The 13,619-nt window shown below is 53.9% G+C and overlaps 2 protein-coding genes across 4 annotated transcripts; one reads left to right on the top strand and one right to left on the bottom strand.

Moving 5' to 3' along the window:
• Positions 1 to 40: 40 nt before the first annotated feature.
• Positions 41 to 4,334, top strand: SPAG7 (sperm associated antigen 7). The gene is made up of 7 exons (XM_019664912.1): positions 41 to 226; positions 2,714 to 2,781; positions 2,997 to 3,085; positions 3,225 to 3,309; positions 3,425 to 3,514; positions 3,614 to 3,770; positions 3,889 to 4,334. Exons 1-7 carry the CDS (start codon positions 142 to 144, stop codon positions 3,996 to 3,998), a joined length of 684 nt encoding a protein of 227 aa, XP_019520457.1. The 5' UTR covers positions 41 to 141; the 3' UTR covers positions 3,999 to 4,334.
• A 735-nt stretch (positions 4,335 to 5,069) lies between these two features.
• On the bottom strand, positions 5,070 to 11,662 carry ENO3 (enolase 3). Of its 3 annotated transcripts, none has more exons than XM_019664884.1 (12): positions 11,565 to 11,660; positions 10,232 to 10,318; positions 9,870 to 9,965; positions 9,643 to 9,701; positions 9,403 to 9,472; positions 7,857 to 7,990; positions 6,764 to 6,986; positions 6,459 to 6,656; positions 6,055 to 6,256; positions 5,529 to 5,637; positions 5,310 to 5,368; positions 5,070 to 5,223 (listed from the first exon to the last, which is right to left on the bottom strand). In XM_019664884.1, exons 1-12 carry the CDS (start codon positions 11,599 to 11,601, stop codon positions 5,154 to 5,156), a joined length of 1,344 nt encoding a protein of 447 aa, XP_019520429.1. In that variant the 5' UTR covers positions 11,602 to 11,660; the 3' UTR covers positions 5,070 to 5,153. The 3 variants fall into 3 exon arrangements, with proteins under 3 accessions (XP_019520429.1, XP_019520430.1, XP_019520431.1); XM_019664885.1 differs by lacking the exon at positions 11,565 to 11,660 and adding an exon at positions 10,994 to 11,084; XM_019664886.1 differs by lacking the exon at positions 5,529 to 5,637 and having other exon boundaries at positions 5,169 to 5,223; positions 11,565 to 11,662.
• Positions 11,663 to 13,619: the final 1,957 nt, after the last annotated feature.

Below are 13,619 nucleotides of genomic sequence, written 5' to 3'. Positions count from 1 at the left end.
AGCGCACGCCGGGCCGGAAGAGCGCCCGGGCGAGGCGGGGCGGAGCGGATGCGCGCTTTTCCACCTCCGACGTATTTCCGGCCTTAAAGGCATTTCGCCCTTCCCTTTAAGACGCACCGCCCCCTCTCAGTCACTCCCAAGATGGCGGACCTACTGGGCTCCATCCTGAGCTCCATGGAGAAGCCACCCAGCCTCGGTGACCAGGAGACTCGGCGCAAGGCCCGAGGTGAGGATCCCAAATTCACATCTGCCTTTCTTCACTCGGTTCTCAGGATCGCACTCTTCCCTCTTTGGACGATACCGCCTCTTCAACCTTGAAAGACCCTTCAACAGGCCCCTTCCGAGACCCCCAGAATCCCTAAAAGGGCTGCTGACCCGCCCGCTGTTCGTAGCGGACGGTGATTGGCTACCTCAAGCCTAGCGCCAGCTTCTTCCTCTCCCGCAGTCCTTGTTTTCCATTCGCCGACCGCCCTGACTGTCCGCTGTTGGCGTGCTCTATTGGCAGGGTGCTTCCTACCCTTGATGTTCCTCAGCCCGCCTTCGGATCGCAGGAGGGCGTGTTCAGCTGCTCGGCCCCTCCTACCTTCTAGCCGCTGTGTCCCACAGCCCATCCCCATTCTGATTGGGTTCAGGGCACGCCCATCTGCAATCCTTTCACCTCTATTGGCCATCTCAACTTAAAGGTCTACCTATTAAGTCGTGTTATCTCTTCCTCTGGCCCACGCCACCCCAGCACCTCCAACTGGTTGCTGAGTTCTTTTGGTGCTTTTATATACCTCCTACTTGATTTAACCCGGTCCCTTCTGCCTTCCCCCAACCCTTCGTTCTGTAACCTTAAATTCCCAAGCTGCCCGGAGGCGTCGTGATGATTGGAGAAATGAGAATGCTCCTGCCCGGTCCGATTGGCGTAGTCTCCCCACCTGTGTTCCCTGAGTAACTTCCCTGCTGACTGGCTCTAGTCCGGCTGCCGGCGTGGGGCGCGGCCGGCCAGGCGGTGCAGGCTTCCCCAGGGTTGCTTGCGCTGTGGTGTGTGAATAAGTCTGACCGAATGACTGCCTTGGGAAGGACCCCAGCTCCCAACCCTGCGGACCTTGACCGTGGACAAGCCTTGTCCCGGTCACCGGCTCCCCACCCGCCCGAGGGGGACCAGGGCAAGCTGGATGCCTTCAAAGTGCTCAAGTGCTGCTTAATATCGAAATGTACATTATCTGCTGAACGGTTACTAGGGGCCGTGGGTACCCTCAGGAGCCCATACTCTGGAGCATTGATGAAATGATCACACAGATTTAATAACCCACTTGATAAGTGCTCAGAAAGAAAAATAATTATGAGAGCAGCAACCCAGGGGTCCTAACCTAGTCTGCAGTGATCTGAGATTTGAAGACTAGATAATTCAGTAAATAAGAGGGGGAGCAGTGTTAACAGATAAAGATGTGTATTTGAAAGCTGAGGAAGGAGGGAGTATAATGGGAACTGGCAATTGGAATTATTTCATGCTCACCATGATTGTTTAGGTGGGGTTCACCAGCAGCAGCTGACAGACTAGGAAGCTGAAGTTCAGAGTTTAGTCACTTGCCTGAGGTCACATGGTTACTAATTGGCAGGGCTTTAAACCCAGGTGTGACTTTTAAGCCTATGTTCTTAACCATAATCTTATGCCACCTCCTCAGATAGAAGACTTACAAACCAGTTAGAGAACAGTCCGTGGCCACGATGGGATGCAGTTATGGTCAGAGCCCTTGAGGTCCGAGAGATGAGAGCTCCTAAATTGTCAGGCTCTGGGGTTGCAGAGATTAACTGGATAGGAGATGAGCAGGGTCCCTGCCTCCTAGGAGCTCATAGACTGGTAGGGAAGACAAAAAGTTACCTTGCATTAGTTTGCAGCACATGCTATAGTGACATCTGAACCAAATGTGCATAGGCCCCAGAGGAAGACATGAGTAACTCTGACTCATGGTGGATCTCAAAGTTTGCAAGAGGAGGAAAACCATATCAAGCAGAAGGAACATCACGTGCAAAGGCATGGAATGGTTAGGAAAATGGGAAGAGGTTCAGTGCAGCTAGCTAGAAGGATTCAAATCCTGTGGAAGAAGTGGGCCTTAAGAATATAAAGGATTGGAAATGGCAGAAGACGGGAGAGGAGGGGACATTAAGACCCAAGGGTGAGGAGTTTCTTTGCAGTTCACTTTGAACACCTACACTCCCAAAGGAGGAGGGTGTCAGATTAGCCATTTCAGCTTCGTCCTGTCTATAGAAGTGAGAAGTGGGGGGTGTTACAAAATATAGGAAATTAAAACAACTTCCCCTTTCCTATGCAGACAATGAGATGATAAACTCTTTGAGGCTAGGGCTTAGTCTGTTCGCCTTACCTTCCCAGGTGCCTTACAGTTCTTTGTATATTGTGGGCATTAAATAAATGTTTGTTGGTTTCCACAGGGAGGTTGGGAAGTAAGGTTAAGCATGATTCTACTCTTTGCTGCTCTCACTGTGAGCTCTTGAAGGGCAAAGCTATGTCTTAGTTATCTTTGTGCTCCAGGACCTAGCACAGTGCCAGGTATAGAGTAAATATTGATAAATGCTTGGTGAATAAACAGTTATCCTCCCTTCCCAGCCTGATACCTCCCAGTGGACACCAGACCTCCTTTGAAGCCTTACAAACTTTCCCCACCCATGCTTCCACCCCTGGCCTCATGCTGCCATTTCTCACCCCCAGAGCAGGCTGCCCGCCTGAAGAAACTACAAGAGCAAGAGAAACAACAGAAAGTGGAGTTTCGTAAAAGGGTGAGAACAACTGGAGAGATCAAAGGCAGCCTCAGGAAGGACTTCCAATAAGCTAGAATTAGAACTCAGTTTTTTTTAAAATGTCCCAAGAGAGGAGAAGCCTGAAAGCCCATGGCATGGAGGCTGGGAAAGGTGTGGGGAGGCAAAGGCCCATTGGGAAGAGGGATATTGGGGCAGAGCCATCATCTCATATCTTCCCATTTCCCTCTCCCAAGATGGAAAAAGAGGTGTCAGATTTCATCCAAGACAGTGGGCAGATCAAGAAAAAGTTTCAGCCGATGAACAAGATAGAGAGGAGCATACTGTGAGTGTCTTGGGCTAGGGGAGGCAGGAAACGGGTGGCCAGGGTGGCATGAAAGGTCCAGTGGGGGAATCCCCAAGAGGAGGGTGCTAGGTCCCCTTGTGGCTCTACATATTTTTCCCCCTCTCCCTTCCTTTCCCAGACACGATGTGGTGGAAGTGGCTGGCCTGACATCCTTCTCCTTCGGGGAAGATGATGAGTGTCGCTATGTCATGATCTTCAAAAAGGTGAAAGGCCTGAGTTCCCCCACTGTCTCTGCTTTTCAGCCTGTACCCCCATGGGGAGAGAAATGAAATAAAACATGTATATGGAAACTTTACCCCAACATCCCTTCTTCCCCAGGAGTTTGCACCCTCAGATGAAGAGCTGGACTCCTATCGCCGTGGCGAGGAGTGGGACCCCCAGAAGGCTGAGGAGAAACGGAAGCTGAAGGTGAGTTTTGCCTGGCAGTCCCTGGAACCCTGCAGTCCTCCACTGGGAGGGGTTGGGGTCAGGTCCCTGAGCACTGGTGCCCCACCTTTGCATCCCTAGGAGCTGGCTCAGCGGCAGGAGGAGGAGGCAGCCCAGCAGGGACCAGTGGTGGTGAGCCCCGCCAGCGACTATAAGGACAAGTACAGCCACCTCATCGGCAAGGGGGCAGCCAAGGATGCAGCCCATATGCTACAGGCCAACAAGACCTATGGCTGTGGTGAGGCCACAGTGGGCTGGGGAGGGCACGGGAGAGGAGCATTGGTTGAGGGCAGGGGAGGGGATGCTGCTGAGGCAACAGGGGTCCTAGGCCCGCCCACCCTTCCCTCTGCCCCCAGTGCCTGTGGCCAACAAGAGGGACACACGCTCCATTGAAGAGGCCATGAATGAGATCCGAGCCAAGAAGCGTCTGCGGCAGAGCGGGGAAGAGTTGCCACCCACTTCCTAGGCATCCCAGCTCCCTGGGGCAGGGCAGGGGGCAGGGAGGGACAAGGCTGCTGCTGTTAGAACCCATCCTAGAGTCCCACCTCTGAACCACCTCCTAACAGCCACCACTCAGGCTGGGGGAAGCAGGTGTTGGATTTGTCACTGTTAGAGCTTGGATATGTATGTGGTGTGCATGTGTGTGTGTGTGAGAGAGAGAGAGAGAGAGAGAGAGCGAGAGGGAAAGAGAGAGAGCGAGCACAGGTGGGTATTTAATCTGTATTATTCTCTGTTCTCCTTGGAACTTTCTTCCCCATGGGGCTGGGGTTACTTTACATTCAATAAATACTGTTTGACCCAATGTCTTGGTTTGTTTGAACAGAGAAAGGTGGGTCCTGGAGAGGAAGAGAAATGATTTTAGCTTGAGCAGTATAAAATTCTTGTTTTGTGTAGGCCAAAGATTGCCAAATACTGGCACTGTCATAAGAGATAATTATTTAAGAGCACAATTATTAGAGCCGAATAGCCTAGATTTGGATCCTGGCTCTGCCAGTTACTAACTCTGTTACCTTGGGTGAGGTATTTAACTTTCTTGTGCCTCAGTTTCCTCACCCCTAAAATGGGGATAATAATGGTAATGATCTGATGGTACTGTTTCAAAGATTACACAGGTCAATATATGTCAGATATTTAGAGCAGTTCCAGACCTTTGACCTCCATAGAAGTGGGAGCTGCTCTGGTTTTCACTTTCATCCTCCACGCTGCAGTACTCTCTGCAGATCATGTACTATAACTTATTGGCAGATCTGATCCAACCTCCACTTCACGGTGATGGCAGAGCCTAGGTCCAGGAGCTGGTTCCATGTTCCATCAGTGTCTCCAGCTTCGTTTCACATGTGTCACCTACTTCCCCCAGCTTCCTTCCAAAATGTGAACTTTGTTGTTTTAAGTCCAGCCCAACTTCCCCTCTGGCTAGTCCCCGTCTTCCTCCTTGTCCCAGCAGGTTATAGTCTGTTCTCCCCTTCTCACCCCACCTCCTGTCTTACCCAGCCCAGAGACCAGCATCTCCTCCCTCCCACAAAGGAGCACACCACTCTCTTGGTTGGCTCCATTCTTTATTTCAGGAAGAAGGGCCTGAAGGCCTAGATCTGTCCTGTGGGGTCCTGGGACCTCCAACTTCTCACTTGGCCTTTGGATTACGGAATTTGCGTCCAGCAAAGACAGCCTTGTCCCCGAGCGCCTCCTCAATCCTAGAAGGAAGACCGAGTCAGAGCTGTGCCCTTCCAACCCAAGAGCCCTCAATGCCTCACACCCAGGCCCGCTGCACTTACTGTACCTCATGAGCTGGTTGTATTTGGCCAGACGCTCTGAGCGGCAAGGGGCACCGGTCTTGATCTGAGGAGGCAAGAGGGGTTCCAAGGGTTGAATAAGGCTGGAGAGGAGGGATTGGGTCTGGCCCCAAGGGAGCAGCCTGTGGTGGCATTCAACTAGGGCAGGAGGCCAGGGACCCCAAGAAAACTTGCTCTGACACTTGGCAGAGAAGAGCCATGAATACCTGTCCTGTGCAGAGCCCCACCACGAGGTCGGCGATGAATGTGTCCTCAGTCTCCCCAGAGCGGTGGCTCACCATTACCCCCCAGCCGTTAGACTGAGCCAGTTTGCAGCTGGATAGAGAGGATGCTTGATAAGGCCTAATGGGACCACCTCAGTGGGAAAGCCAGGGGCTGGGTGGGGCTTTTCTGTTTTGGAGAGTGGGCAGTTTGCCGGGAGGGTGATTAAGTTCTTTGGAAACTAGAAGAGGAGAGATTCCTGATCTTAAACTTGGGCATCCTGAGATGCTGATGGGAAGGGCAGAATCTGGGAGAGAAGAATGGTATGGGGTGGGGGTGGGGATGGCAGATCACAAAGGCAAAGCTCTTGGGGTCAGGCGAAGGGTCAGAGCCTTGAGGTCAGGCGGGTGGGGGTGGGTCAGGAGCCAGGGGAAAGGTACACTTGGAGTGTGTGGGCAGGACTGCAGCTGGAGCAGGCAGAACTGGGGTGGAGGGAGGCTATGGTGCACCCCAGGGCCAGAAGGCACTCACGCCTGGATGGATTCGGTCACCGAGCCGATCTGGTTGACCTTTAGCAGCAGGCAATTGCAGGCCTTCTTCTCAACAGCCTGGGCAATCCTCTTGGGGTTGGTGACTGTGAGGTCATCCCCCACAATCTGGATGTCTACTCCAGAGAGGAACGAAGTCCAAGTGGCCCAGTCATCCTGGTCAAAGGGGTCCTCGATGGAGACCACTGGTGGGGGATGGGGGCAAAGTCGTGTTAAAGATCTGAGGGCCTCATGAAGGGGTGACATGTCAGAAGAGTTTGGATGGGGATTGCAATGGTGCTGAGGATTGGAAGGACCGAGCTGGTGGCAATGGAGGCTCTGAAGTCAGTGTGTTGGGCAGTAGCTGGGTACTCAGGCAGGTGCACTGGAACATCTGGGGGGTCTCACCAGGATAATTCTTAATGAAGCTCTTGTACAGATCCCCCAGCTGCTGCCCAGTGATGTGCCGGGCGGGGTCATCGGGTGACTTGAAGTCAAGATCGTACTTCCCATTGCGAAAGAACTCAGATGCCGCCACATCCATGCCAATCACCACCTTGTCTGGGTAGCCAGCTGCCTGGATGGCCGTCTTCAGCAGCTCCAGGGCTGGGGGAAGGGCAAGAGAGGACCTGAGGGTCTGGTGCACCCTGTCTCTGCAGCCTCTTCCCCTGTGAAGACCCAGGGGTTCTGCCCCTCAAAGTGCTCGTACTGACCCTCATTATTCTCCAGAATGTTGGGTGCGAAGCCGCCCTCGTCACCCACATTGGTGGCGTCCTTCCCATACTTGGCCTTGATGACCCCCTTGAGGTGGTGGTAGACTTCAGCACCAATGCGCATGGCTTCCTTGAAGGAGCTGGCTCCCACGGGCAGAATCATGAACTCCTGCATGGCCAGCTTGTTTCCAGCATGGGAGCCCCCATTAATCACATTGAAGGCCTGAGAGGCAGAAAGGGTTTTCAGACCTGGGATGGGGTGTGGGGTCCAGGTAGAATCCTGCCTTTCCTATTTACTAGCTGACTGATCTAGGATCAGTCATTTCATTCCTCAGAAGCTTTCCTCATTTCTTGTATAATGGGGATACCATGTGCTTCCCTGCAGAATCTTTTGCTGACAATTAGAGAAACTGAATGTAAAGTTCTTAGCATGTGCCTGGTACAAAATAGCTAACATTGATTGATATGGAACTACAGGCCAGGCACTGCTCTAAGTATTTTACATATATTCTATTAGCTCATTTTATTCTCAAAACAACCCTATAAACTAGGTACTGTTATTATCTCCCACTCTACAGATGAGGAAGCTGAGATACAGAGAGGTTAAATAACTTGCCAAAGATCACACAGCTAGCAAGTGGGCAAAACCAGGATCCAAACCCAGCAGCTTGTCTCCAGAGCTGAGGCTCCTATACAATCTGCCTAGTAAGTAACAATAAATGGAAACATTATTATTGACATTAAATTCGAAGGGTTTCCATAAAGAGAGGATAAGGATTAAATAAGAAGAAATGCCAAAAATCCTTGTTTGAATAAACTCTCAATCTGATTTGGAGGTTGGGGTAAAGGGTAGAATGAGAAGCTAGAGTTATTGAGCCTAGGATTGGAATGTGAAGGAACCAGGTTATGTCAAGGGAAAGAAGCAGAGAGGCTTAGGGGAAGGTTTGGATTGTGGGAAAGAGGGAGGGGCGGGACCACAGCAGGAGAGGTTCCATTTCAGGAAACCATTTCTTTGGAGCTGGGTTTGAAAGGTACTTCTTGATGGCTGAGGCAACTCTGTCACTGTGGGATCTGGCAGGGCACCTGCACTCACAGGGACTGGGAGGACCAGATCCGGGTTCCCAGCAAGATCTGCAATGTGTCGGTAGAGTGGGACCCCCTTCTCTGCTGCTCCAGCCTTGCACACGGCCAGGGACACGCCCAGGATGGCATTGGCCCCAAACTTGGCTGAGGGAAGCAAGCACAAAAAAAGGTGAGAGTTTCTCCCCCAGGGTTTGGGGTTATCTTCTCGAACATCCCTTCTGGCCACCCCAAGAAGAATCCAGAACTCCAAACCACTGCACATTAAGAATTTAACAAGGGGGCCGGCCGAGTGGTGCGTTAGTTAAGAGCTGGCCTGGGACGCCAGAGGGCCCCGGTTCGGATCCCACATATGAGGGCCAGTGACACTGCCCTCTACAGCTAAGATGCTGAACAACAGCTCAACCTGGAGCTGGGCTGCCATGAGTCGCCTGCGATGGCGTAGGCTGCAGCCCCTGTGGCAGTGGGTTGCCATAGGCTACCATTTGTAGCCAGCAGCCAGCGTGAGTAGCCAGCAGCCAGCGTGAGTAGCCAGCAGCTGCAGTGAGCGGCCGTCCAGAAGCCGGCGACTGATCTACCTCGCCAGGGAAGAGTGCAATGATGGTGCCAACTTGGGCCAGTGACGCAATGTCCTCCACAACTAGACTGAAGAACAAAAGGACAGCAACTTGTCTGTTCCCCTTCCCCCAATTCCCCAGTGCTGTTCCCATCCCCCAATTCCCCAATAAAAATCTTAAAAAAAATAAAAAATTTAACAGGGGCCTCCCGAGTGGCTCAGTGGGTTAAGAGTTAGCTTAAGAGCGCTAGCTCAGAGCAACACAGCCGCCAGTTCAATTCCCATAGGAGCCAGTGACGCTGTGCCCAAGCTGACCTGCCGCTGAGCTGCCAACAGGTGGCAGGATGGCTCAGCTGGTGAGAGCATGAGCTCCTAACAACAAGGTGGTCTGTTCCCAGATGATGGGCTATGCCCACGCACAACTAAAGACTGAACTCTGCACCTTGAGCTGAGCTGCCACCCGGGTGGCTCAATGGATAGAGAGCGCGCTCTTAACAACAAGGCTGCTGTTTCGACTCCCGCATGGGATGGAGGCTACGCCCACCCACAACTAAGATTGTAACACAGAACCTTGAGCTTAGAGGCCACGAGCTGCCAACAGGCAGCCAGATGGCGACTGGAGCCTCCACAGCTAACATTGAAGAACAACAACTTGGCTGGTCCCCTTCCCCAATTCCCCAACACTGTTCCCCTCCCCTAATTCCCCAATAAAATTAAAAAAAAAAAAAGAGTTTAACAGCTCTCTCCTCAGCGGCCTGAGGTGCTCTGGGAGCCCCCACCCCAGGGGAATGTGTCAGCTTCATGTCTGTGTCCACAGCCCAGCCCAAGCCTGGCAGAGGGCAGGCATCAGGAAATGCCCATGGAATGAGTAAAAGTCCATCTAGCTATGGTGTGCCCCAAACTGTGGAACATAGAAATAATCCTAACCAGATCTGAGCCCCGTGGTTTCTCCCCCAATCTTTCCACATCCCATCCCTTCCCCTACCTCTAGCCCTTCACTCACATTTATTCTCGGTCCCATCCAGCTCAATCATAAATTTGTCAACTTTTTCTTGATCCACAACACTTAATTTCTGGAAGGGCAGGTTTGAGGAGGGAGAGCAAATGTCAGATTTGTCAAGAGGTCAGGGCATGTGCAGGAGGAACAAGTACAGGTATTTTGGGGAGAATGACAGTTGCCATTTGGGGTGAGGTGGCAGGGGTCTGGGGAGGGGATTAAGGACAGCAGGCTCCTCCCACTTGCCTTTTCCAGCAGAGCGGGGCCTAGAGTCTTATTGATGTGTTCCACAGCCTTCAGGACCCCTAGAGAGATGGGAGGGGGTTCAGATTTCCGATTCAGTCAGGTCTCTTCCTGCGGATCCCAGCTCCTCAAGAGACTTTTGGGTTCTAGTCCTCTATCCCACGCAAACATTATGTGCCCATGTCCTGAAAGCACCCCACAAGGCTCCTCCAGTATTGGTCTTTCCTCACCTTTGCCCAGGTAGCGAGATTTGTCTCCATCTCTTAGTTCCAGAGCTTCATAGATACCTGTGGAAGCTCCGCTGGGCACAGCTGCTCGGAATCGGCCTAGGGCAGGATCAATTGGAAGATCACAGAGAGTCCCATCCACCCCCAAAGGGCCAAGGCATCCTCTCTGAGACCAGGGGCAAAAGGCAGGGCAGATAGACTCCTGCTTCTCCCCACAAGGGAACCAGGTTGGAAGAGGAAGGCCTGGGAAGAACTCTGGGAAAGCAGATCTCAGAGAAAGGTGAGGATATGGGACAGTTGGGGGGCAAAGGCCAAGATGGTGTTGGGGTCTTCCAAGGCAGACCAATTTAATGGGGCTGTGTTACCCTTGGCAGTGTACAAGTCCACCTCCACAGTGGGGTTGCCCCTGGAGTCCAGGATTTCACGGGCAAGGATTTTCTGCATGGCCATAGCTGCAGGACAAGAGGCATGAGTGAGTGTGGACAGTTGATCCCTTAAGGAACCCGAAATCCCTTGCCCTTTAAGAGTCTTCCCCACCCCAAGAAGGCAGGTGCTGGAGCTAAAAATACCCCACAAAAAGGTCACAGACCATAGAGGCGGGGCACAGCCCCCTCCCCCACTCAGAACAGCTCCTATTCCACCCCCCCACCCCCACTCCCTATCCTAAGAATCCAGGAGCCTCTCCTTTATAACTCCTGGGATTCCACCACTCCCTGAATCCCATCTCCTGCAAAGTTGCATTTATGCCTTCTCCCATCACCCTTCTAGTCAAACATTTTGTTCTCTATCGCTTCCTAGCCCTCAAATCCTCTCCCGTTATTCTGGTTCTCATTTTCCTGCTTCTCATTCTTCTTCAGATCCTGGGGAGTGCGGGGAGGAGGGGGGCGCAAATTCTCCAACTGGCTCTAGCTCTACCAGCTCTATCCATTTCTGCCTGCCTCTCTTCGCAGCCTCATTTCCCTATCCTTGGGTACCCCTATCCTGTTTGCTCCAATCCACCATCTTTCTTAAGCACCCCCAATCCCAGAAAGGAAAAAAAAAGCTGATATTTTCCCCATCTTCTTCAAGCCAGCACCACCCTCACCCTTTACCACTCCCATGCCCTAGGGCTGGAAGATTCACCAGACCTGGGTGTCTTTGCTGGGGGCTTGGGGTGAGCTCCGAGTCTAGGTGGCAGCTGGGACAGTGTCACCTCACCCCCTCTCAGGCTGGGCATTTATCCCCAGCCACGCTGTCCCCCAGCCAGCCCCGCCTCTCTCCCTCTCCATCCTCCCCCTCTACATGCAGCTGGCAGCCAAGTGCCCACTACAGCCTAAAGCCCCAGTCCCAAAGGTTAATGACTACCCCTCCTTTCTCTCTGTTCCCAATAAAAGTCCCTACTTTTAATTCCACCCCTGGGAAGGAGCAGGGGAGGGGCTTCAGAATGGGTGTCTCTCCCCTCCCCAGTATTATGTTCTCCTTTTGCAAAGGTTAAAGAGGAACTAGTGCCATTTAGGAAAGGCCAGGGGTAACCTGAGCCCTGCAGGGCTGGGGAGGGGGCCTGGAAGAGGGGCTGCAGGATTGACATCCACACATGCTTAGCTCACTTGGTGGGCAGGGACTGCCTCTGCCTTCAGTGGGGGAAGGAGCCAGGGTTTATGGGCAAGCTCTTAAGTCTAAAATCAACCCCCCCCCATTAAGAAGGTGAGAGGGTCTCACCTCTTAGGATCCTCATAGCGGCCTCTCCCGGCTCCATCCCATCTTACCCAATCCAGGCCAGCAAAAGGGGTGGAGGAGGGGGCAAGGAGACGAATTTAGACCGGCCCACAGAGTTGGCTCGGCTTCCTACAGATAGCGCTGGGACAGCACTTATCGCCCAGCTTGTAGACTGTCAGTCAGGAGCCCCTATCCCCACCGACTGCAGGCGCTTCAGGGCGCTGTCCCAGACCATCACCGAAAGATGTTGAATCAGCAGCGAACAAAATGAATGGACCAGAGGAAGGGGGGGGGGGTGGCCTTGAGTATCTGCACGCCCGGAGCTAGTCCGGCAGTCTGCTAGTAGCATTGGAGGAAAGTGGGTCTCTGCATTCAGTAACTCTCGCTGGCGGGTTTGAGGGGAGGGTCTGTCCCGAGTTCTGCTGCAGCCCGGCCAGGTGAGGGAGGCACACTAAGGCTCGGACCTGCCGGCAGGCAGGCGAAGTTCCGGGGACGCCTCGGAGTTCCTCGCCCCCGACTCGGAAGCTCCTGCCAACGGCGCTAGAGCAGCCTGCGCCGGGTGACTCACCCCCGCGGCCCTCTACCCAGTTCCCCTCTCCGCCCACCCTGCCCCGCTTACACGGTCTTACTGCCCCCAGCCCAGAGTCCCTCCCCCTATGCCGCCCCTCCCTCCTTATCTCGGGCCGCTCCCTCCAGGGATTTTTCCACCCGGGGGTAGGGGGTGCGGCAGGCCAGAGGTCAGGAGATGGCGGGCGGGGAGCGCCGCCACGTGCCCGTTTGAGGCCCCGCCCGAGCGGGCCAGTGACTCAGCCCCGGCGGCTGTCGAGGAACTAAGACTCGGGGGGCGTCGGGTGCTCCTGAGGTGCGGAGTAGCCGCGAGGGAACCGCGCCCCGCTCGGGAGGATGCGAGAGAAAGGCCCCTTTCCCTCTGGGGAGGCGACCCTCTCGGGAGGGACCGGAAGCAGCCCAGCCCCTAGGCGGCCCAGGCAATCTGAGCGCGGTCAGTTCACCTAAGCCTACGCCAGGTCCTGCCCCACCCCCTTCCCAGATGGTGGGCGACCTAATCGCACTCAAGTTCTTGGCGTAAGTTTTAATGAAAAAGAAGAAAAAACTCAACGGGCCCAAAGTAGAAGGGACTTTTCCCCTTCTTGAAAAAGTTGCAAATATGAAACTTCTTAGTATTCTTCCGCCTTGAAAAATAGGCCCGCCTGTCTAGCCCCGCGGGTGTCCGCGCTCAGTGACCTCTGCAGAAACGCGCTAAGGGGCAGGGCCAGTGACCCAAACTACTAGCCGGGAAACAGGCGGGGCTGGGACTTAGGGGTGAGGCCAGGGGCTGGAGCTTATCCAGCTAGGGATACTCCCCTCGAGTGGGAGTGGACTCCACTGAGTCCAATTTGTGCCACCGGGCAGATGCTGGCGATAGAAGTGTCCCCAGCGGATGCCTTCAATTCTGAAACCGGTCTGGGTATTTTGTCAAATTCCCCTTTGCTCCCTTACTTGATTAAATAAAATCTACAGTGAAGCCGCACCGCGCACGCCACGCTCTCGCCCCCGCCCCTTCCGCCCGGCGGGAGACACGTCCCCCGCCGCCTTCCTTCGCAGGGGTTCCAAATGGGTCCAGCCAGGCGCGCCGCGGCGCGCGCCCGCCAAGCCGGCCGCCAGCCCTAACCGCCCTAAGCGCTTTCCCTCCGGGCCCCGGCGCAGGCGCGGGCGCACGCGCCGCCGCCCGCCGTGCCTTCCCTCCGGCGGAGGTGGGGGAAGGGGCAGTCATTCTGTTTAACCCTGAGTTCCCCAAATCCTCTTTAATTTGCTAAATTTGCAGCTTGCTAATTCTTCCTCCTTCCACTTTCCTTTTTCCCTCCAGCTCACTCCCTTCCCTTATACCAACGTGTGCTTTATATTCCGTGCGAAGTGGAGCAAACCCTAACCCTAACCTCTCCCTGCCCCCCACTTCATTCTTTTACATTGCTTTCCATTGAACTCTGCAAATTTTGCAACAGGGGGAGGGATTTTTAAAATTGCATTTGCAAAGTTAGGTAGCTGGGCTGGAGGGGGGAT

The sequence above is a fragment of the Hipposideros armiger genome, unplaced genomic scaffold (genome assembly GCF_001890085.2).
Source record: "Hipposideros armiger isolate ML-2016 unplaced genomic scaffold, ASM189008v1 scaffold_431, whole genome shotgun sequence".
NCBI classification, from domain to species: Eukaryota; Metazoa; Chordata; class Mammalia; order Chiroptera; family Hipposideridae; genus Hipposideros; species Hipposideros armiger.
This window is presented reverse-complemented; position numbering and strand designations above follow the sequence as displayed.